This window comes from Aquarana catesbeiana, linkage group LG05 (assembly GCF_042186555.1).
Source record: "Aquarana catesbeiana isolate 2022-GZ linkage group LG05, ASM4218655v1, whole genome shotgun sequence".
Taxonomy (NCBI): Eukaryota; Metazoa; Chordata; class Amphibia; order Anura; family Ranidae; genus Aquarana; species Aquarana catesbeiana.
Window position 1 is genome coordinate 510904331 of NC_133328.1, and position 25068 is coordinate 510929398.

Genomic DNA, 25068 nt, shown 5'->3' on the forward strand with positions numbered 1-25068 from the left:
TATATCTGATGTGTATATTGCATTGTTTTGCAGTCCTCTGTTTTTTATTAGCTGCTATTTTAGGCCAAAGTTGGAAATTAAAGCATATCCAAACCCAGAAATAAAATGTAATTTATTGTGTAAACTACTGGTGTTACAAATCCACTGGGGTTGATTTACGAAAACTGGAGAGTGCCTTCCAGTTTTAGTAAATCAACCCCACTGTGTTTTGTTGATAAACAAAGGTAGACATGTTTGAAGTCCAATCCGTGTGACAAACATGTCTCCCTTCATAGATACAATATGGGGGAAAAAAAACTTTACACATGAAGAAAGTTTGTTATTTGCAAGGGGGAAAGAAAAAAAAAAAAACAGAAAAATGAAAACTCATGCAGCCAAAGCGCATTGGTGCCGCCACCCTCTTTCCATGCTTCCAGCCCCTAATCTAAATGCAGGGTGCTAGACGCATGGATTTCAATGGGGGGTGTTCTTTTTAGAAGCATGTGATTAGAGCCAGAGGCTCTAATAGGCTTCAAAAAAGGTTGGGCTCGGGGCGCAGAGGACTGCTCTCTGAGCCCACCCAGTTGAATATTGTGAGTATGGTGCGTGGGCTGGAGTTACAGGGGGGGGGGGTCCATGGTCAGGTCCATCTGCCACCCCCCCCAACCGATGGAGCACCAGCTGCCACTGCTACTATATAGTGCATTTGTTATGGTTTCAGATATAATTTAATTTAATTACACTAAATCTTTACTTTATACGTCTTTTTAGATGTGTGCAAGTAACAAGATTATAATGTGTTCAGGTACCTTCAGAAAGTTCATAACACGTCAGCTAAACTAGGTTTCTCCAGTCGCATCAATGGATCATTCCTGGTGGGCACTGGTCAATAATTGTATTGCGCAGGAAAGTATATAATTGTTGCATAACGTATGTTATATGGATGTATTAAGAAAACAGATCATTACCATATACAGTATGTTAGAACTACATTCAATTGACAATATCAGTGTTATTCTATTATACTGTATTTGACAGAATATAAATAAACTGCCGCAATTTTCTTTTCCCTTTAAGTTGGTAGAGAAAAGCCTACAGGAACATCTGCAACTCTCAGCAAGAGCAGGGAAGAGATTTTCACACAGGATGAAACCATTATTGATTCTCATGACTCAGTGGATTGGAGTCCACCAGTATCTACACTCCCAAGCAAAAGTGAGTAGTTAAATTAGAGCAACCCCATTTAATATAAGCCCACAGCACACATATTCTGACCATGCTTCTAGGAGGAAAGCTACCATTTAATTTAGTGGGATCTGACATCACAGAGGGCCAGGAATCTGCAGATTGCTGTTGTCTTGTCTTGTGCTAAATGTAATATGGTCAAGATATGTCTGTATGATAACACAGTGTTAATAGCATCCAGCTCCTAAATACTTATTTCCTAAAACACCTGTCACCTGTTTGCACCTGTCAAAATATGATCCATGCAGAAGCACAAAGGACTGTCACTAAGACCTTGGGTTTTATTTATTCATAAAAAAGTCTCTAAAAATAGTCAAAAATAAATATGTGTGAAACTTTTTTTTTCAAATAGCAATTTTACTTAATTTTCTCATAAACTGTTATTTTATTAACTCTCTAAACTACTAAGCTGACAAAAATAATTATATGGCTGAAATGGATGAGCATTAAGGCAAATAACACACGCGTTAGGGCTTAGCAAATTGAGCCTAACACATTATTTTACAATCGCTTCAAAAGGTTCCTCCTTTCATCGACTGGCTTCAAACTTACAACTATCCTGGGGTTAGCCATATAATAGGGAGTGATAACCTGAACAATATTCTTTATAGATTGACTTTTGCAGTCAAAGTTCTTTAAACATTGATTATGAAAATGTGCGTACAGTAAATTGATCTGATCTGTGTAGTAAGGCATTTTGAGAATTGAAAATGTACATTTTTGACTGTAAAGAGAAAAATTGTATTTCAGTGATAAAACCACATGAGTTGTGGTTTTAGGAATGCTAAAGGATGTTCATTGTTAGTTTGTCCCTAGACGATGCACTGTAAATCATTTTTTTCTACACGGCATTTAACCTTATATTTAAAACAGAATTCGTCAAATTAAATGGGGGCCTCAACTGACATCAACTGACGTTACTAAGTGGCCACATATAATGTTCAGTATGTGAGATGCTACAGTGGACTGTCATAGACAGCAGACATCTATATGAAAATAAAAGGGAGAGACTGTGTAGATGCTTCATGTGTGACTGACATGCTGCAAAACATGGTCAGAGACAGGGGAAATGTTACATAAAGCTAATAGGGCTTACTGCTATAACCCATTTACAATTTTAGCCTTCGTTTGGAGGAGGGTTATAACAAATGGCCCTCCCCCAACTGGGTATTACACTTAAACTGCAGGTAAATAAAAGAACCAGAACCTTTGCTAAGTGGAAGAGTGGGTTTCATACTAAAGTTGGCAGTGCCTCCACCAAGGACAGGGTGAACGGAGGGAATTCCCTTCCTAATAAATTAAGCAATAATCTAATTAAAGCGACTGGGAGCAGAGAAACTACTGCAACTAGCACATAACATTAACCAAAAGTATATAGATGCACACCAAATGGAAATAATATAAGCTTTATATAAGGAAACATTAATACATCCAATGTACAAACAGGTATTATGCGCAATGGGCCCAACAAGAATCCTGATGGGATTGTGCACAGTTTACAGTGTACAGTACACTGTATACAGTAGTTATTACTAAAGATACAGATGAATGTTGCAGCAAAGTTCAATTACAGGGGTCCCTGAGGGTGATCACAATGCAGCGCCCATCTTTGTGTCAGAGACCTGAAGCCTAGATCAACAGTGATGGGGAGATCCTCCAACCACTGTTCAACCTGCCTGGAATGCAGCTTCTCACCAGCAGAAACTGTGGTGTGGCGCTGGAACTCAGAGTTACCTATCTACTCTGCCTCTTAGTCCCTAGTAGTTTCTAATCTGTCATGCAACTGGACCTCTAACTACTTGAAGTGGTCGTTGGATGCCTAACCTGGCTCCAGCCTATACTGCTTATTGAGTCTTAAGCTAAAACTAGTTATAGAATCCCAGACAAAAAAGGACAGGGTTAACTAAAATAATGAGAGCTGTATATAAATTCTATTGCAGTAAGCAGGATCACCTACTAATATACTGGAATGTGACCACCACATACAGTACATACAATAGCATAGACCCCACTATTTGTCATAGTACATGTGAGATAACAACAATAAGACAGAGATGCTTCTGTCACCAGTCTTTAGATATATATAGTATGTACACATATACAAACACCCAGAAGTTAAGAACAGCAATAGTAAACTATTAAACATAGGATCACTTGCCTAGTAATTCCTACATTCTGGTCTGGGTTAAGCAACAACTCTCTAATGGACAGGACATGTGTGACTTTCTCTCTCTCTACCACTTCCTCCTTCTGGGGTTTTCAATCCAACAACCCAAAAATAGGATGTGATATGCATTACTAACTCTGTAAACATTAAGCAGAACAGCCACTTACAGACCGTAGAGGGCAGAAGAACCCTACACAATACAATATGCTGGATTCGGAAGAGCATACAAGTACAAAAGGGCCACTTCTGGGCCTTTGCATGCATGTTGAGCTCCAGAAATTAAATTATTATTGAGTGCCTTAGTTACCCAGTTTTTTCATTTACATTATATAGCATGGTTAATGTAACTGGGTGGAGACTAGAGGCTATGGTAGGTATTTGCGTATAGACCACGATAAGAAATAACAATTGTATAAAATGTCATAGCACCTCCCCTTTAAATTCAATGGCAAAGCATTGTGTTCTACTGTGCTGCTACAGCATGATCTGAATCAGCTAAAATAACCCACTATGCAGTGGGAACGTTCCTAATTTTGAAATTAAATGACTTGTTTTATAAAGCAGTTCCTTATTGTTTTCCACTTGTTTTTATAAAAAAAACTTTCAATTATTTACTTTCTTCTGTATGTGGGCAGTGGACTTGGCTTGTATTTAGTAATCAAACAATGTTTCTCACAAATTGGCAATAAATCAGTGCTGATAGTGTCAGTGACTTTTTTGACATTTGAAGGAGTCAAAAGGGACTGATTTGGATGTGACACATATCCACTTAAAACCACACTGCATTTTAGATGATTTCCCCTTACAAGCGAGGTACTAGTTTGGTGTATTTGTCAATTTTATCACTGTGTTATCCTTTCACAACACAATTGTATGGAGATCTTGTGTTTCTTATTTATGATAGATGGCAAAAAACTGAACAGCTCTGGAAATATGGTTCATTCCTCAAATGATTGGAAAGTTTCAGTCTTGACTGGAAATGCAGGAACCTCAGCTGGTGTCTCCCTGTGGGTGTACGGAAGTAAAGGCTCCACTGGCCCAATAATACTGGGAACTGGGAAGAAGGGTCAGCTATTTAAGGCAAGGCAAGAAGACGAATTCATGGTAATTACATTAAGCATAACAAATAAAATGTGAATTCAACATTCTTAAATCATTATCTCCAGAATTACCCATTTCATTTGTGATAATCTGAAAAAAATTACATAATCTCATGCTACCTAATTAATTAATTACTTTTTTTTTTTGTTGACAATACGTTTATTTGCAATACATGTGGATAAATTTGCTGCTAGTGAGGTGATTGCCATCAAATGAAAAGTTCAGTCAGTAACATGAGATTAAAATTGCTCTCTGTTTACAGCAGGTTTTGGCACGTTAAAGAGAAAATCCTAACAAAATCACTGTACATTTTCTTTATAGCTACTGAATTACCAAAGCAGCAAGTGAACCAAATTTTTCAGAAGGTGTCAACCCCATATTTTTTTTTAAAAACAGGTCTACTTTAACCTTTCATGGTCAGAGTTAAGAAAGACAAATATGCATACATACTATACATTTTCCCAAATATGTCACAGCATTTATTCCGTTCTTTGTTTAATTTTAAACACTGAGCACGAATCTCCCTGCGCACACGGTATAACATTTACTATTTACAATGATTATAAAAATAATGTAAAATTAATTCGCATTTGGCATCTTGAGAGAGGTAAATTATGTGATGCAGTGCAGAAGGCAGCAGAAGTACAATAGCTGGAATAAATAAAAAGGTTATTTAGGAATCAGTGTAAGCACTTATGTGTTTTCAAAGCTGCAATTTCTCCTAAAAAACAGCTATCCATGGAGCAAGCTATAGATGGCAACTATTCATTGGAAGGAAATCTATTACTCCAACTTCCTTTCATTAATAATTAGCAGAAATGTAACTGATAGATGAACAATGTTCTCTTCCCATGTTTTACTGATCATGTAAACATATTAGGTGATGGACATTTTTATAACTGCCCTTTAAACTATGCTCAACTAAGCTCTTAAAACTGTTTAAGCCATGAGACCAAAAGCATTATAGGCTGTTTTTAAAGTACACTTGTCATGCAATGAAAAGTATAAAAAAAAAGACAAATAAACATAAAATCAGTGACAGTCATAATGTATACATAATGTCCAACACTGTGCACACCTCAGTGCAATCACATGCACTGGCCAATAGGTGCTAAGTCTGCAATAAGTGTCATTATACAAATCTTTGTAATTATGTCTTCAGTAGCAACCACATATATTGAAGTGCTCCAAAACAGTCTTAAGCCGCGTACACACGATCGGATTTTCCGACGGGAAATGTTCGATGACAGGCTGTTGGCGGTAAATCCGACCGTGTGTATGCTCCATCGGACAATTGTTGTTGGACTTTCCGCAGACAAATGTTGGCTAGCAGGTTTTAAAATGTGTGTTGTCGGATTTTCCGAGCGTGTGTACACAAGTCCGTCGGACAAATGTCCAAAGATGAAGCGAAGACGAGCCAGAAGCGGTCGGTCTTGTAAACTAGCGTTCGTAATGGAGAATTAACATTCATGATGTGGCAAATTATGAAAATTTCCAAATGCAGCGCACAATTCTCTTCTTCTTTAATGGGATAATAACGAAGCTGCTTTGCTGGTGATACTGATGGAGTTATTGCAAACAAATTTTCAAAGGCTTTTTTTTAATTATGCTTTTTCTTTTTTTTATTTGGCCAAGTTACCACAACACCATTATCTCCTAGTTTTTAAGATCAAAGATACAACTATGTTGATGTTCCTTGTCAATTTTACATTGTATTTTTTCAAATGTAACTGCCTACTCCCAAACTGTCATTTGAAGTAAAACACATAGCCAAGTATTATTCTCAACATTTTTTTTATTGTGCATTAAAAAAAAACAAATAAAATTAGACATGCTATCTGCCAATAGAACTTAACCAAAAAGTGCATTCTATGCATCCAGAAATATAGAAAATATACCAAATTAAATCATCATTATTCAACCAAAAAAATTATGTCAACAATAATTCCAAGGCCAATAATAAATAACACATTATCTCCTCTGATTCCGCAACATGTCTGGTTGATGAAAGGCTGTTCAGAAACGAACTAAAAAGCACGAAATGAAAAGCGAGAACTGAAAAGCGCTAAATGAAAAACGCGAAAAAAAAAGCACGAATCAACGCTCACCAAACTTCTACTAACACAAAATTAGCAGAAGGAGCCCAAAGGGTGGCGCTAAAGAGCTGAAAAACCACGTAGTAGTTCTAGTAGGTCACTATGTTCGTAATTGTTGGCCAACAATTGTGTGGCCGTGTGTAAGCAAGACAAGTTTGGGCCAACGTCCTTCGGACAAAATTCCATGGTTTTGTTGGCCAACAATGCGATCCTGTGTACGAGGCTTTAGGGTTCTATTTATAAAGCAGAGAATGTGATTTTTCCTGGTGGAAAGCCATCCAGGCCCATGTGTTTTAAATGGCAGTGATTGATTCTCCACCAGTGCATGTTTGTGAAAGTTACATTCTCTGCCTTATGAACAAAACCCTTTGTGTCCGATTACATCTTTCTTGGATTAGAATTCACCCTCCAAGGTGGACCTTATACTGAAGATGCCATTGATGATGTTTTGAGATGTAAAAAATAGGGTGGAGTAGTTACAAGTGACATAAGAACATTGAAAGAAGCTGCTGGGTGCTGCTGTAAGAGACTGAAGGATGGGAATAAGTAGCATCCTTTACATTACCCTTTAGGCTTTTGATTTTAGTGCATGGATCTAATACACCATGTATGCGAGTGTTGTTTATTTACTGGTTAAAAAAACCTTATCTTTCTGGAGGCATCATGATTTGTCTTATGTTCTACCTTTTTGGAGGAGATGTACTAGGAGGAAAGCATTTGAACTGGGACCTCTGGTGTTGTGATTGCCAACCATGGGTAGCAAAAAAGCTGTTTGACCTTTTATTTAAAGTCCACTATAGAGTGTGAGTTCCAGTCCAACAAGGGTGTGATCAGGCACTTTTTTGGAGCACTTCAACATATGTCGTTACTACTAGAAAAACTTTGCATGAAGACACTTAAGTATCTACGTATTCTACTATAAAAATAGTGAACTACAATCAGCGCAATCACCAACTAAATAATGTGTTCTATATCTCTTAACAAATAAAATTGAGTGTGCCTAACAACCAAGGCCAAATTGCCGTCAACACTCAACGGGTGATTCCACTTACCCACCAGTGCAATTGAATTATCTAATACACTCATTCAACGGTGAAAATAATTATAATTATTTTATAGTAATACAAAATTATGTATTGTATGTATTAATGTTTTCATACAATTTTGTCCAATTGAATCCAACCACAAAAATGGGGGAAAACTGTCAGAATCTTGTGTGAAAAGCTTTTTAAATTAGAACCTGTATTGAGGACTTATTGGATAGTGCATGGGATTGCACTGGTTTGAGCACAGTGTTGGAAATTGTAAATACTGTATATACAGTACATTATCACTGTTACTGATTTGTTTTTTATATTTGTCTTTTTGTATGTTTTTCATTGTAATTATTATATATTATTATATAGATTGTTGTACACTCGGACTGGGTATATATAAGGAGAAGTGCTGCACTTTTTATGTATGCATTTTTTTAACTCCTACTGGCCACAAACACCGGGACATTTTTTCCACCTACAACTCCATCCCAAATTGCCATGTGCACCTACATGTGAACTTTTCCTAATCTTAATGCACTTTGGATAGTATTACATATGATTTTGTATTTATATATGGTGATATCATAGTTATATGATTTACTGGAGTGGTACAAGGGTATTTTCTGTTTTGCTTTACTTCAATATCTACTAATATATATTGGGGTTGATTTACTAAAACTGGAGAGCGCAAAATCTGGTGCAGCTGTGCATGGTAGCCAAACAGTTTCTAACTACAGTTTGTTCAATTAAGTTTTGACAAAAAAAAACAAAAAACTGGAAGCTGATTGGTTTCTATGCATATCATTGCCAGATTTGGCACTCTCCAGTTTTAGCAAATCTACCGCAATGTTTTCTTTATTTATTATGTTTTTAATTGCATTTATGGGGCTGCAGCTCAAAACTAATCCCCATGATTTTACCCTAATAGGTAGAAATTGAGAACATTGGAAAACTATACAAGATTAGGCTCGAACATGATGGAACTGGTGATTATCCTGAATGGAATCTTGAAAGGGTAAGATTTAACAGATATATATTGTTATTCCAGACAGCACAATCATTCTTTTTTTTTTTTTTTTTATAACTGCGTTCTACACATATTCCATCTGCTTATAAATAGAATTGTATCATGAGTCTAGTCTGACAATGATAATGTAGGAAAAAGGCCATAATTCTCACTGGAGGTTTAATCTCTGAGAATATGTAATATTTTGTCTGTGCCGCCCCCTGACAAATACTTTGGGTCCTGAAAGTCTGCACGAACCTTTTTTTATTGCTTATGAAAGCTGTGTCGTCTGGCAGCCTGGATTACAGAACAATAGCAGCCTTATTGCCATGAAGGATTGGGGAGCTAGCACAGGGATAATAACATTGCACAGTCGTGCTTTATATTCTCCCCTCCGCATTGACTGCCTAAGCAGGTTAAGGTCTTTCTGTACCGAAGAATGGAGGGAAATTCAGCTTTGTGCTGTATTCCTGAAGGGGTATTCGGTCCTTACATTTCTGCAATTTCCATCCTGATCACATTCCTTTACATCACCAAATGTGTTATTCAAGATGACAGGGTATATTCTTCAACCTCCTGCTGCAGTTTCAGTACTGAGCAAGTGATATGCTATATAACAAAGGTACCTGTAAATTACGATGCAAGGAGATAATGGCAAAAGTATTTTATAGGTATGAGGCCATAATGTTGTCTGGAAAACAGTGTCTAATATTGTGCATTACCAATGCCTATATGCTATATGTCTTTTTTTATTTTTTTTTTGCTTGGTGATGATGACCTAACCTATTTCTCTGAGTAATAGAGAGTGATTTTGCTGTATTGACTTTCTTAGGACTTGTTCATACTGTAGTACCCTACATTTCTCTGCACTGGATCACCACAGGTCACCACTAGTCACTAGGGCACATAGAAAACAGTTGTTTTCCACATGCATTGTTCATATCACAAAGTTGATGTGCTTTGCGGAACAATGCAGACATGTCTGCATTTTTCTGCCGCACACTACATGCCGCTGCAGGGCACTGTGTTGCTGTTCAGATACCTGAACGGAGTTGCTACTTTGTACACTTTTAATAAAGTTAAAAATAAAAAAAATTTAAAAAGGTAAACCGTGAGAAAGACAAGAATAAAAACAATAAAAAAGCGTATAACTAATATCCACTTTATCCAAAACAAAAATTTAAAAAAATGTGGGTTTTAAAGTGCATCTGTCTTAAAGAGGAACTGCAGTCTGCTCACCTAATTTGTAATAAAAGCATCTTTGCCATTCTGAAGCTTCCCTCCAACCACTTTGCATATTATTTTATATATACTGTGATTCTTTACTTGCTAAATATGCTGCAGAAATCTCCTTCCACTAAGTCTGGCTGCATCCATTTTAATTGTGGGCAGCTGAAGCTGCTGCCTGTTCACTTCCTGGATTTACAAAGAGGTACACCTCCATCTCTGCAGCCCTGAAGCTCTCATTGGCCCTTTTATGACTCATTCCCCCTTCCTTCCTGGCAAACTCTCACAAGAGTGAGAGAGAGAGCTGTGCATGATGTCATAAACCAGACAAGAAACAGGAAGTAGGCTGTATAAGGTTTTTTAATGGCAGAAAAAAAATGTTTTACTATCCAAAGTTAAAACAAGGCAGAAGATTTAATAGATGGAAAGATGAAAAAATTACTGAAGGTCCGCTTTAACTAGAGATGTGCACAACGGAAACATTTGTTTCATTTCAGATTCATTCTTTAAGGTAATAATTTTGTTTTGTCATATTTGTTATGTTAGAGCAGCCTTTCTCAACCTTTTTGACACAGAAGAACCCTTGAAATAACTTTCCCGTCTCACAGAACTCCTGCTAAAAATTACTATATCTATAACTCGGGATATATTAGTGTGATGGTCAGTGGGAAGAATGCTCCTTACACTTGTGCTCATTGGAAAGAATTACCCCATTACGGACAGCTAAAAAGATCAATGTTGTCAGTGAACCTATCTTTCTATCTGAGGCAGAAATTGCTAATTGCTCAAGGAACCCCTAGTAACCTCTGGAGGAACCCTAGGGTTCTATGAAACCCTGGTTAAAAAACCCTGGGAATTATTTACTAAAGCTGGAGAGTGCAAAATCTGGTGCACTTCTGCATAGAAACCAATCAGCTTCCAGGTTTTTTTGCCAAAGCTTAATTGAATATGCTGAAGTTAGAAGCTGGACAAACGTTTTGGGAGCAAGGACCCCAACTCCAAGCTCTCCAAGATAAGGTGCAAGCGGACTATCACGGTACAGATACAAAGGGATAGACAGCAAAAATACAAAACATGTATATAAAACCAAAATGTATTTATACAAAAATGAAAAACATATAAAAATACAAACTATGTAAAGATGTGCACAGATAACATAGAGTATCGACGAGTTTCGCGGAGAACCCGCTTCATCTGGAAATGTATCTGTGAATAAAATACAATACAATCAAGTATATGTATAAATATACATATACTTGATTGTATTGTATTTTATTCACAGTCATTGTTGGGGGGGCCAAAGCAGCTGCCCCTTTAATCCTGCGGTTCCCGCCAGGGTTTTATTTCAGCCAGAGTTCATCCACCTCCGGCGCTGCTCAGTTCTGTCACTTGTAAATACAAGAAATGCTACCTCTGTATTTACAAGTAACAGCACTCTTCTCCCCGCGGCTGCTCAAACCCCTCCCTCTTCTATACATGGATCTCTATGAGAGAGCAGAGGAGGAAGGCGTGGAGAAACTGCACGAGCGCCGAACATTATAGGAGAGCAGAGGCGTGAGGGGCAGGGAATCTACCCAGAGAGAAGCTCCTCCTGACTGGCAGCCTGCACGGACACACTGTGAGTACTCTGCAGCTCCACTCTCTGAAATTTTCTAGGTGGTGGGAGAGGAACTGGGGGGGGCTCTGAACTAGGGAAGAGAGGTTTGTGCTGTGGGGGGAGATGTACACAGCGCACCCCATACATGCGCACCCCTCAGCCCTGCACTCCGCGCACCCCTCAGCCCTGCACTTCGTGCACCCCTCAGCCCTGCACACCGCGCACAGCGCACCCCTCAGCCCTGCACTCCGCGCACAGCACACCCCTCAGCCCTGCACTCCACGCGCAGTGCACTCCTCAGCCCTGCACTCTGCACACAGCGAGCCCCTCAACCCTACACTACACGCACAGCGCACCACTCAACCCTGCACTCCACGCATAGCACACCCCTCAACTGTGCACTCCACACACAGCACACCCCTCAACCCTGCACTCCACCCACAGCGCACCATTCAACTCTGCACTCCGTGCACAGCGCACCCCTCAACCCTGCACTCCGTACATAGCGCACCCCTCATCACTGCACTTTGATGATGTGCTGTAACCTCTAACAACCAACCAGTGAGCTGTAATGATGTGTTGTAACCTCTAGCACCAGTGAGTGGTAATGATGTGCAGTAACCTTCAGCAACAAATCAGTGAACAGTAACAATCTCCTGTAATTTCTAGCAACCAAGTAGTGAGCAACAATAATGATGTGCAGTAACCTCTAGCAACCAATTGGTGAGCGGTAATGATGTGCAGTAACCTCTAGCAACCAATCGGTGAGCAGTAATAATGTGCAGTAACCTCTAACAACCAATCAGCAAGCAGAAATTATGTGCTGTAAGCTCTAGCAACTAATTACTGAGCATGTAATGTGTAATGTGTAATGTGTAACGTAATGTGCGCTGTAACCTCTGGCATCCAATCGCTGCCTGATCTGCTGCAGTAACCTGATTTTGAGCCTAGCTTCTATTTATTGTATGTCTCCGAGTGGGGGCTTTGGGGGGGGCAAAAAAATGTTTGTCCAGGGTCCAATCGATATTAAAGACGGCCCTGCAGTTGATTACTATGCAGTCAGCGTACCCTACCAAACTATACATGCTCATCTATCCACCATTCTCCTTGCTATTCAAATCACAAAGCTGAACAGCCTCAGGACCATGCCTGTTACAGCTTAAGACAAAAGACAAGCACTCTTAGTAGCAACAGATTACAAGCTTTTCATTAAAAGTGATTTCCCAGGTTTACCTATCTTTGTCTTCCTTACTGAAAAATCTTGTTACTTACAGAGCTCAGTAGCCCAAGCCAAAATTCTTCCCTGTGCAGTACTGTGTGTCTACAAAAAGTTCAGTTAGAGGGAGAGATAGTCTACTGTGTTTTTTCCTTAGAAAAGTGTGCCCGTTCAAACATTTCTCCTCTGTCCATGTTCTGGTAAAATCTCAAACTGGATTTCACAACAGTTAGATGAGTGTCTCATGTTTCACTTTTGCCAAGATCCATGCAGATTTCCTCTGCTGTGGGTACACCAGGTGGCAGTTACTGGAGCCCATTTCAGAGCACAAAATTAGGAACACAGTTTACTACATTTGGTACCACATCCTGATTCAAAGTATGAAACCAAAAACAGAAAAAAAAATTCAAAAATGCAAATGTAAAAACACAAGATTTTTATTTCACATCATAGTCAATATAAGGTTATGTAAAAACAAGAGAAAAAAAAATACAAGTACAGAGAGCTATATTCCTGCTAAGCCCAATATACTATATATATGAAAGAACTATTAGAAGCATCACAAAGTGACAAAACAGGGCCAAAAATGCAGGAAAAACTTCAACAGTCTCAACGCATTTCACAACTTGATTGCTTCATCAGGAGACCATATAGACCGCGGGTCCCACAGATTCGATGTCCGCGGGGATACCTGTGATCCTCTCATGGAGAGGAAGAATGGGGAAATGCTGATGTAAACAACCGTTCCTTGTAATCCGGAGCGGTGATCAGTGTCGAGTCACACATAGCCCATCACCCCACAGTTAGAACACATCCCTAGGATACACTTAACCCCTGCAGTGCCCCCTCCTGGTTAACCCCTTCACTGCCAGTCACATTTACACAGTAATCAGTGCATTTTTAATCACACTGATCACTGTATAAATGTGAATGGTCCCAAAATAGCGCCAAAAATGTCCGATGTGTCCGCCATAATGTCTCAGTCATGATAAAAATCGCTGATCGCCGCCGTTACTAGTAAAAAAAAAAAATTATTAATAAAAATGCATAAAACTATCCCCTATTTTGTAGACGCTATAACTTTTGCGCAAACCAATCAATAAATACTTATTGCGATTTTTTTTACCAAAAATAATGTAGAAGAATATGTATCGGCCTAAACTGAGGGAAGAAATGTTTTTTTTTAATATATTTTTTGGGGATGTTTATTATAGCAAAAAGTAAAAAATATTGCTTTTTTTTCAAAATTGTCGCTCTTTTTTTGTTTATAGCGCAAAAAATAAAAACCGCAGAGGTGATCAAATACCACCAAAAGAAAGCTCTATTTGTGGGTAAAAGGGCTTCAATTTTGTTTGGGAGCCACGTCGCACGACTGCGCAATTGTCAGTTAAAGTGACGCAGTGCTGAATCGCAAAAAGTGATCTGGTCTTTGGCCAGCCAAATGGTCCAGGGCTGAAGTGGTTAATGGCACCCCCGTTTTAATCCATAGGGTTCAATATTGATTTGGCCCACCCTTTGCAGCTATAACAGCTTCAACTATTCTGGGAAGGCTGTCCACAAGGTTTATCCACTTGCTCATCCATTTCTTTATGGGCCTTTTTTGTGCACTGGTGTGCAGTCATGTTGGAACATGAATGGGCCATCCCTAAACTGTTCCCACAAAGTTGGGAGCATAAATTTGTCCAAAATGTCTTGGTATGCTGACGTCTTAAGAGTTTGCTTCACTGGAACTAAGGGGCCAAGCCAAACCCCACACCACAATCCCCCCTCCACCAAATGATTTGGAACGGTGCACAAAATAAGGTCCATATAGACATGGATGTGCGAGTTTGGGGTGGATGAACTTGACTGGCCTGCACAGAGTCCTGACCTCAACCCGATAGAACACCTTTGGGATGAATTAGAGCAGAGACTGCGAGCCAGGCCTACACATCCACATCAGTGCCTTACCTCTCAAATGCACTTCTGAAAGAAAGGTTAAACTTTCCCATAGACACTCCTAAACCTTGTGGACAGCCTTCCCAGACGAGTTGAAGCTGTTATAGCTGCAAAGGGTCAGCCAACTCAATATTGAATCCTACCGACTAAGACCGGGATGCCATTAAATTTCATGTGTGTATAAAGCCAGGTATCCCAATACATTTGGTAATATAGTGTATGGCGCTGCATCCAATGGGGGAATACCCAGAACAATCCAGGTAAAGCTGGTAGGGTGCAAATACATTTGTGTTGGCATGATGGAAGCTTCTTGACAGGCAGCCTTAATTATTAACTGAATCCAAGGTATAGAGGTAAAAATCCCAAGCCCAAGGGCAGCCCCCCTCCTAGATAAACACACCAGGATGACACTCTAGACTGAGAATGTAGCCAGAGAGGTGAGAAAATGCCAGCCCATGTGCCAAAATGCACTCCCGACAACAGCCAGGGCAGCTACCGGGGCAGTTACTGGAGCCTGTTTCCATTCCATCGAATGTCATATGCAAATAAAGTGTCACACTCTGGTATTGTCACTTCCTTTCACATACTTTATTAGACAAAGCATTACATCTTTCACTCTGTCAGGCTTAATTATACAAGGTAAGTAAAACACATTAGAGGTGATATACCTCAATACTCTATCTAAAACTAAAATAAAAAATGTTAACTCTAATTTTTTTATTGTATTTAATGTTTTTAACAACTTTCCATTTTAAAACCAAACCCTGTCCTTCCTTTTTGTTTCAATAGTTTTTTATTGTTTTTTTAAAAAACAAGATAAAAAAAGGGAGATCTTATAATGGAGCAGCGAACAATCCTTGTCTGCTCCAAGCATGTAACGGGGAAACATACAAATACAAGGCTAGGTAGAAACTGATGAGGACCACAGCACCTTGATAATTATTGTTGTGGGGACCTCTAATAGAAGTAAACTGGAGTTTATAGAAAACATCAACTTATAACCTAATACTACTAGAGCGTTTTAGCAATATAAATGCAAGAGGCTCACCGTTCGGTTAACCCCTTGATGAGGCAGATGAGTTTATGAAAGACCATGGACTTGGGAGCCTAGCATTGTTATTACTTAATCCTGATGGCATAGTATTGGTGGCAATAATGCTTCTTACTCAAATTGTGCGATAATAAAGGCACTTGTAACTATCACCATTATAACTATGCCGTATGAGGGATCAAATTCCCCAAAGCGTGCCCAGAATAGGTTGGGTTACGAAAAAAGGGGCTACACACCTGCAAGGCCAAGTTTGGCTAAGAATAGTAAAAGGAAAAGAAAAGAAGGAAACGGGGTAGAAAGAAGGAAAGAGGAAAAGAGGAAAATTCAACCGGGAGCCTCCCGCCAGTTGATTTAAGAAATATCCCTATGCATTAGGGACCTGCAAATAGGCAAGCCAAGGGGACCATGTTTTATCGAATAGGGATTGTTTGTCACGTAGAACACTCACTATTTTTTCGTTCAACATGATCCATGTAAGCTTGCGTTTCATTATTGCCATGTCTATAACAGGACTTTTCCATGCTGTGGCAATGGCAATTTTTGCGGTAAGGAACATAAAATGAATCAGTGTCTGGGTATGTCGGGGTACATTATCTACTGGTTTATTCAATAGCGCAACCCTGGCATCTTTAGTGATGTTAACCATTCTGACCGAAAATATAAATGAATGAACCCTCATCCAGAAGCGGCGAATCTTGTGGCATGTCCACCATATGTGTAATATTGTGCCCGTCTGGCCACAACCCTTGAAGGAGGGTGAAGCTCCAGGATACATTTTAGAAAGACGCTCTGGCACTAGGTACCATCTAGCGTGTACTTTGTATCCTGCCTCAATCAGGACAACATTGAGGATACCTTTATAGATTCTTTAACTCCATTTGCCCCAGTGCTCCGCCTTGGGGGCTATGTCCAGGTCCCTCTCCCATGCCACCTGGTAGGACAATTTAGCCAATTTAGCTAAATTGACCTACCATGTGTCCCCCCCCCAGAGAGCCCTGTCCTTCCTTTTTAAAGCAGAAAAACCCCATCAGCCTTGATTGTCACAAACTTTATTTACCCATTTAAATAAGACATCAGTTTTGGGTGGATTTACCCTTGTGCTTTTAGAGAGGGTTTCCTTTTATTAATTTTTATATTATTGTATTGCTTTTTTGTTTAAGATTGCTTATGTCTGGGTAATCGCCAAATATTTATCTCCACTTGTTTACTTTCTGACTGGAGCAACACAACTGCAGCTTGATAGCAAGAAGCGCTTTGCATAACAAATTATACCATCTGGCTGCTTTAAATCTGTGTACTTTAGGAATATCAAAATGGAATAGAACTTAAGTCATTTTAATTATGCCCACATGATTTTTTGCGCCATATGTTCTATTGTATTTTCTACAGTCCATTTGATTACCACATGCCATAAATCTCATATGATAATTTGAAGGGTGTCAATGAATTCCCTTCGCTGGAGAAAGCAATTAGGAATAGGAGAAAAAAAAAAGCTCTTTTCCCTGGCAGTTTTTTTTTTCTGTTTCAATATATTTATTGAGATTTTCAGTTCAGATATAAAAGTAACAATACAGATAATGCGCCCTCCTACAGGCCAACATAGCCTGACGAGAGTGTCAAACATGTAATGCCGCGTACACGCTGTCAGAATTTCCGTCAACAAATGTTCGATGTGAGCTTGTTGTCGGAAATTCCGACCGTGTGTACACAATTCCGACGCACAAAATTCCATGCATGCTCGGAATCAAGCAGAAGAGCCGCACTGGCTATTTAACTTCATTTTTCTCGGCTCGTCCTACGTGTTGTACGTCACCGCGTTCTTGACGTTTGAAATTTCCAACAACATTTGTGTGACCCTGTTTATGCAAGACAAGTTTGAGCCAACATCCGTCGGAAATAAGTCCACGGTTTTGTTGTCGGAATGTCCGATCGTATGTATGTGGCATTGGGGTCAAATATCTAACATTTAATGCTTGGCATATAGCTGTGTGTACATCCCTATGCGTAACTCAGTAATCGTATATGTGCTATCAGTATAATGTTTTGTGTTATCATCTCAGTTTCAATATTTTCTATTGGAAACAGCAATTGCATGTTGTCATAAAACGTGGAGGTCCCATGGGGGGCCAGAAGCTCCTATAAACATTTGGCACTTAACATGTATTTTGTGTAGGTAGTATATTTGACTCACCTGTCCCCAGGACTGTCAATTATCTAAGTATAATGTGTTTATCTAGACCCTTCATAACCACTGTGTACTTAAGTGAGCTGGTTGATCAGATCCACTGTGGAGAGTGGTCTCCACAATTTAATCTATACACTGGGGGGAGAACCTCTGGGGGAATCTAGGATGGAAAAGGACTTGGGGGTCCTAGTGGATGATAGGCTCAGCAATGGCATGCAATGCCAAGCTGCTGCTAATAAAGCAAACAGAATATCGGCATGCATTAAAAGGGGGATCAACTGCAGAGATAAAACGATAATTCTCCCGCTCTACAAGACTCTGGTCCGCCCGCACCTGGAGTATGCTGTCCAGTTCTGGGCACCAGTCCTCAGGAGGGACGTACTGGAAATGGAGCGAGTACAAAGAAGGGCAACAAAGCTAATAAAGGGTCTGGAGGATCTTAGTTATGAGGAAAGGTTGCGAGCACTGAACTTATTCTCTCTGGAGAAGAGACGCTTGAGAGGGGATATGATTTCAATTTACAAATACTGTACTGGTGACCCCACAATAGGGATAAAACTTTTTCGCAGAAGAGAGTTTAATAAGACTCGTGGCCACTCATTACAATTAGAAGAAAAGAGGTTTAATCTTAAACTACGTAGAGGGTTCTTTACTGTAAGAGCGGCAAGGATGTGGAATTCCCTTCCACAGGCGGTGGTCTCAGCGGGGAGCATTGATAGCTTCAAGAAACTATTAGATAATCACCTGAATGACCGCAATATACAGGGATATGTAATGTAATACTGACACATAATCACACACATAGGTTGGACTTGATGGACTTGTGTCTTTTTTCAACCTCACCTACTATGTAACTATGTAACTATGTATCAGAATTGGTTAGGGCCACATTGTGTCAGGGCCTCCAGGATAATCACTCCACCCCTATGGGTTCACACTGTGGAGTAACAGAGCCCATGGTCCCAGCCCGATGACGAGCCCCGTCCGATACCTCACTCCCCTCCCAGGGGATGTCTGCCCCGGCAGTCTCCCGGGTCAGAACAGTCCCCAGAATAGGGAGGGGGGGGTTGTTCACTTAGGGTCAGGTCAATCTCAATCAAAAGAGTAGCTATCTATCCTCTGCTCGTTAAACAATCCAGTTTGAGTGGCAAATTGCCTTGTGAAGAGCTAAGTGTTAAGCTTTCAATATGCCGATAACAAGTCTGGTGATATGTACTATGAGAAGGAGTTAAGAGACAAAGTGGGGGGAGATTAGGAGGAAAGCACATGAAGAAGATAAGTTGTTGTTTGCACTTAGGGGTGTGGTGCACCCTGCGGTTCAAGAGAATGTATGTGGGTTCCTGAGGAACTTGGGTCTCTGTTACCCTTCGTGGAGGAATTTATTCTAGTAGCTTCTTATACGGGGGCAAGTCCACCATATATGGAGCATCGTGCCTACATGCCCGCATCCTCTAAGGCAGAGAGGGGAGGGGTCTGGATTTATCTTGGATAGCCTAGTGGGAACATAGTACCATCTCATGAACACTTTAATGTTAGCTTCTATCAGTGAGTTGTTTAAGATACCTTTAGACAATCTGTGGAAGGCTTGAAACCACTTGTCAGGGTCCAACTGGATGTCCAGATCTGCTTCCCAGGATTGAGCATATGCCCGGGAGTCCGCCTTATCTGCCAGGGAAGCGTATATAATGGAGATGCTGCCCTTTTGAGATCCTATGCTGGAACACCATTGTTTGTACAAATTTGCTTTGAGAGGGCCCAGCGTGTCATTCCAAAGTGTGTGGAGGAAGTGCCTGATCTGGGAAAGTCTGAACTTTTCGGAAACTGGCATGTCCAGTTTGCTCAGGCAGTGCCCTAATGATGAAGGGCCATTTGATGTAAAGAAGTGTCCTATCCTGAAATGCCCCTTGTTCAGCCACCAGCGAAATGCGTATATATTCATCCCTGCGGGAAAATCAGGGTTGTGAAATAGAAGTGAGAGGGGTCTCAGGGAAGATATCAGTTGTGTGTGTTTATGTATTGTATCACATAGTGCTAGGGAGTGGGATAGTGTGGGAGCTAGGATAGCCGGTCTGTGTTTTGCTGGTCTCCAGAGTAGAAAGTGGGGGATTACGTGCCTTTCTGGGGAGACCCAGTCGGGTTTGTGGGCCTTGGAATATATGATGGAAAATTGGGCCAGTTGGGCTGCTTGATAGTAAAGCCATAGGTTTGGGAGTCCCAGTCCGCCTTTGGTCTTAAGTCAGAGTAGGATCTCTTTCGCAAATCGGTGACCCCTGTCTCCCCAGACAAAGCTGACGATCTTGGATTGAAGCTTAGTCAAAGTGGATTTTTTAATAGGGATGGGGAGGGAACTAAAGAGGTATAGTAGATGATGTAGTAATGTCATCTTTACGGCATTCAACCTGCCCGGCCAGGATAGGCCACCCTTCGACCACATTTTCAGCTCTGCTTCAAAAGAGCGGAACATGTGTGGATAGTTGGCTGCGTATAGCATACTAACACTTTTGGTCAGTTTGATTTCACGATAGGGGATTGCTTCCTCTGCCCAGGAAAAGGTAAAGTGTTGTTTGAGTTGGTCTATTAGTTTCGGTTGGATGGATATGTTTAGGGCTATTGATTTGGTTACGTTTACTTGATGACCGAAAATATTCCAAAATTTCTCAAGTAGCTGGAAAACATTGGGGGTAGAGATTAGCGGTGACGTTAGGAATAATAGCATGTCGTCTGCGAAGAGGGCACACTTATGTTCTTCTTGGCCGCATTTAACTCCTTTGATATCAGAATTTGTCCTGATGGCTATGGCCAGTGATTCAATTGCTATCGTGAAGATCAAGGGTGATAGAGGGCATCCCTGCCTCGTTCCTCTGTTGATATCAAAGGACTTGGAGTAATGCCCCATTAAACGTACTTGGGCATTCAGGTTAGCGTAAAGGGTGTGAATAAGTTTAAGGAATTTGACCCCCAGTCCCATTGGGATTGTAGGGGGGAGATCAGGTCAACTGCCATACGGATTTGGTCCGGTCCCTGGCAGTATTCTGGTTCATTCTCAGGGCTGCATGGTAGAGCTGCACAATTAATCGTTAAAAAATTGTGATCTCGATTCACCTCCCCTGAGGATCTCTCCTGCAGAGGTTGCCGATTCTTTCATATAAACAAGTGGAGAGACTACTATCTGCTCGCTCAGCTGTTAAAAGAAAGCATCCGGGCATTCTGCCAAGTCTTTAACTTGAAACATTGTAACTAAGCTTCCTTCTTAGATCAAAGGGATAGAACTTCTGTGTAAATAAATAATTTGGGCAGTCTGCCAAGTTTTCAACACCGCAGGAAGTTTAACCACTTAAAGTCTAAATCTTTTTCTGACACTTCTTTCTTAAGTTTAAATCAATATTTTTTGCTAGAAAATTACTTGGAACCCCCAAACATTATATATATTTTAGCAGAGACCCTAGGGAATAAAATGGCAATTGCTGCAATTTTTATTTCACACTGTATTTGCCCAGCGGTCTTTCAAATGCAATTTTTTGGGAAAAAATACACTTCATCAATGGAGTCTTCAGCACTGAATGTGCCTCGTGAGGATGCGGCTGCTATTTTGGAGTGGCCAGGCCGCGCCGCTTCTCATTCCAATTCCTATAAGTTATTCCTATAAGGATAAGTTCTTCCGGGCAGTGCCTGCGGACATCAGGCGGTAGCTGGGGGTGTCCCCGGTCGGCTGGTGGTATCACCAGAATGAGGGCTCAGACAGCAGTGGTGTGCACTACTTTTGCCGAATTTAGGTGCGACTTCAATAGACGTCTGTGTATGAAGCCACACAGATGTCTATTAAGTATCACCTGAAATCGCACTGACCTTGCTACTTTGAAATTGCGTTACTTCAAGTGAAGTAGCACGATTTCAAAGTAGCATCAATGTGAACCAGGACTAAAGGGAGATCCTCTAGGAAATAACAGTAATGAATTTGAAATTTGATGGCAGTTCTATCAATTCTGCCATTCACACTGACAATATTTCCTATTTGCATATTATTGATTACTTTAAAAAGGAACCCTAGGCAAACAGCTAAATAGTCAACTAAAGTAAATATGTATTCTGTATCACCTGCCATAAGATTTTTAGTTCTGTTCAGCCAGGTTCTCAGCTTCTAGTATCACTTCTTCACCTCCAACCTGACCACTGAACAATGAATCAGCAGCATGATCACCTTTGTCTAATAAGTAGAACAACGATTCACAAAGCTGTAAAGTTGAACCAGGGATTAGTAGGATCTTCTGCTAGGCTATGTAGCAAGGCAAAGGTGGCTTAACAGAATTGCAAGTACGGAAAACACTTACGAAATATTACTTTGTCTGTATATTTAGTTATTTGCCTGGAGTGCTATTTGAAATTGAAGTTCCTGCATTAATTAAAATAAACTTTGTATGAAGTTTAACACGTGGTAGTTGTTATAGGTACTCATATTTTTCCTGGACTAGTTCCTCCAGCACTGTGTCACTTCAGAGCTGTGGTAAAACAATTACAATTTACTCACTTTTAGATTAGAGCGGTGGTTCCCAACCCCAGTCCTTAAAGTGGAGCTCCAGGCTCCTTCACAAAAAAATAAAAGTCAGCAGCTAAAATACTGTTAATATTAGGACACTTACCTGTCACACGAATCCAGCAGTGTCCTCACCCAAGCCGATTTTTCAATTGTCTCTTGGGTGCTGTCGCCGCCATCTCGGCATCTTGCCTTGCGGCTTCACAGCCGTTTCCTTAGTGCGCATGTGCATTGTGAATGGCCCGGGGGAAGGAGGAGGGGGGGCCAAGCTTCCGGCTGAGTTTGCCACGGTGCTTTGAAACAATATCAATGGCTTAGAATTTAGGACAGCTATTTTATCTGAGAGAAATTCCCAAAACATAACCTGTAGCAAAGGATAACAAAAAGAAGCTTTGTAACAAGGCAAAATGAATGTCTAATCACCAAGATTCCTCAAGAAGTTCTCCCATTTTACCCATCTCCTGAAGGATATATGGACAGGAAGCCCAGTCCACTCAGTGCACCCATTCATCATTAGACCTTCATGTGTGCAAACGAGTGCAGTCCCATAGAGTACAGTGTAAATTCTGATAACAAACAGAGATGCAGAAAAAGACATTTTTGTTGTGCAGGAATTGGTAGTGACAGGGAAGGACAGGAATTTTTGGCCTGAAGGGCAGACACAGCCAATTGTTTTTTTCATGGCAGGAACAGTTTCCTTTGGGTTAAAGAAAGTGATTGTGGCCATAGTAAAAGATTTAGGTTTACCCACCTTTACACACCTTTTCACACACATATTTGTACTGGATTGGGAAGCAAATGCCCCCCTGACCCCCCCCCCCCCCCCAGTACAGTCTTCCCCTGGGTAGAGAGCTAGAAGTTATGGAAATTCTCACAGGAAGTACAACAAACTTGGGAAAAAAAACATATAAATGTATAAATGTTCATTTATTTTATTAAAAATTTGCATAACCGAAAAAATAATATAACAGGGTCTCTTTAAAGAGAAAGAATTGTGGTTTTGTCCTTCCTTCTTTTTTTTCTTGCAGTCTTCCTTTCTTTCTTCCTTGCATCTTTCCATAGTTTCTTTATGTCTTCCTTCCTGGGACAAAATATGCATTTTAAATATATATTTTCTTTCTTAGTTAAATATTGAATGTTGTATATTAGTATCATGTAAACTTCTATCCAGCCAGCTGATGAAGCTCAAGTTTTCTTTACACGTAATTAGCATAATTCATTTTTCACCTGTGCTTAAAATAGCCCCATCATTTATTATTTTAGTAGGGGAGTGGTGGCCGTTCACTTTGGAAAGTGAATGGTTATGTTGTAGTATGTATATTAATAAATAGGGTGAAGCTATGTTCACTTTGAGTACCTAATCCTGTTTTTGAATACCTCTCAAACAAGATTGGATACTTAAAGTGAACACAGCTTAACATTGTGAACACACCCTTCACTTTTTTAGGTGAAAAGCCTTTACTTCTTTATTAAATCAACCTATCACATACATTCATAGGAGCCTGAGATGACAAAGATGAAATCTCTTGCTTCTCAAGTCCAAGTATCAATGGGAAGTGGGACAGAGAGTGTAGGAGTGAAGGAGTGGATGATAATGCCACTCACACTGGAGCTAATGAATGTTGTAGTTCCAGTTAAGTTGGCTCAACTTAAGCAACAGTCAGGTGAAATGGCACCAATACAATGGGCAGAGACTAATGCAGAGATGGGCTGGGTCAGCAATTTGTGGGCAGCGAGGTACCAGGGTAGCAGGCAGAAGGCATAATCAGCCCAAGCCAGAGTCATCACAGGAGTGGCACAGCATACTGGGAAGAGCCTCAGAAGGGTCAGAGAACAAGTCAGGTTAATAATGGAGGATCAGGATCAGATGCAGACTTGTAGGTCATAGACTGTAGATCAGGGGTCACTAAGCTTTCTAAACAAAGGGCTGGTCTATTGTCCTTCAGGCTTTAGGGGGCGCGGAATGTGGCCAGCATGAGTGAAAATTTTCCTGGCATAAGCAGGAGTAAACATCACCACATTTGGTATTAATGGGAGGAATAGTGCCCCATGGTTAGTGTCATTGGGAGGAATAGTGCCCCATCATTGTTGTCATTGGGGGGAATAGTGCCCCATCATTGGTATCATTGGGAGGAATAGTGCCCCATGGTTGGTATCATTGGGAGGAATAGTGCCCCATTGTTGGTATCATTGGGAGGAATAGTGCCCATTGTTGGTGCCATTGGGAGGAAAAGTTGCCCATTGTTGGTGGCTTTAGGAGGAATAGTGCTCCATTGTTGGTGCCATTGGGAGAGATAGTGCCCCATTGTTGGTAACATTGGAAGGAATAGTGCCCCATTGTTGGTGTCATTGGGAGAAATAGTGCCCCATTGGTGATGTCATTGGGAGGAATAGTGCCCCATTGTTGATGTCATTGGGAGGAATAGTGCACCATTGTTGATGTCTTTGGGAGGAATAGTGGCCATTATTGGTGTCACTGGGAGGAATATTACCCCATTGTTGGTGTCAGTGGGAGAAATGGTGCACCATTGCTGATATCAGTTGGTAGAATAGTGTCTCATATCAGTGAGAGGAACAGTGCCCCAAGGGCCAGATAAAGGCAATCCAAGGGCCACATCTGGCCCCCGGCCACAGTTTGGAGACCACTGCTATAGATCAAGATCACTCAGCACTGAAGTCCTGCAAATCTCTG

The 25068-nt window shown here is 40.5% G+C and overlaps 1 protein-coding gene across 4 annotated transcripts in view; it reads left to right on the forward strand.

The window, feature by feature from the left end:
* RP1 (RP1 axonemal microtubule associated) overlaps positions 1 to 25068 on the forward strand; it is a 580110-nt gene that overhangs the window by 210310 nt on the left and 344732 nt on the right. For all 4 annotated transcript variants that reach the window (XM_073631609.1, XM_073631611.1, XM_073631610.1 and 1 more), the window contains exons 17-19: positions 1057 to 1194; positions 4296 to 4495; positions 8554 to 8640. In XM_073631609.1, coding sequence (XP_073487710.1) covers positions 1057 to 1194; positions 4296 to 4495; positions 8554 to 8640 — 425 coding nt within the window. The remainder of the gene's footprint in view (positions 1 to 1056; positions 1195 to 4295; positions 4496 to 8553; positions 8641 to 25068) is intronic.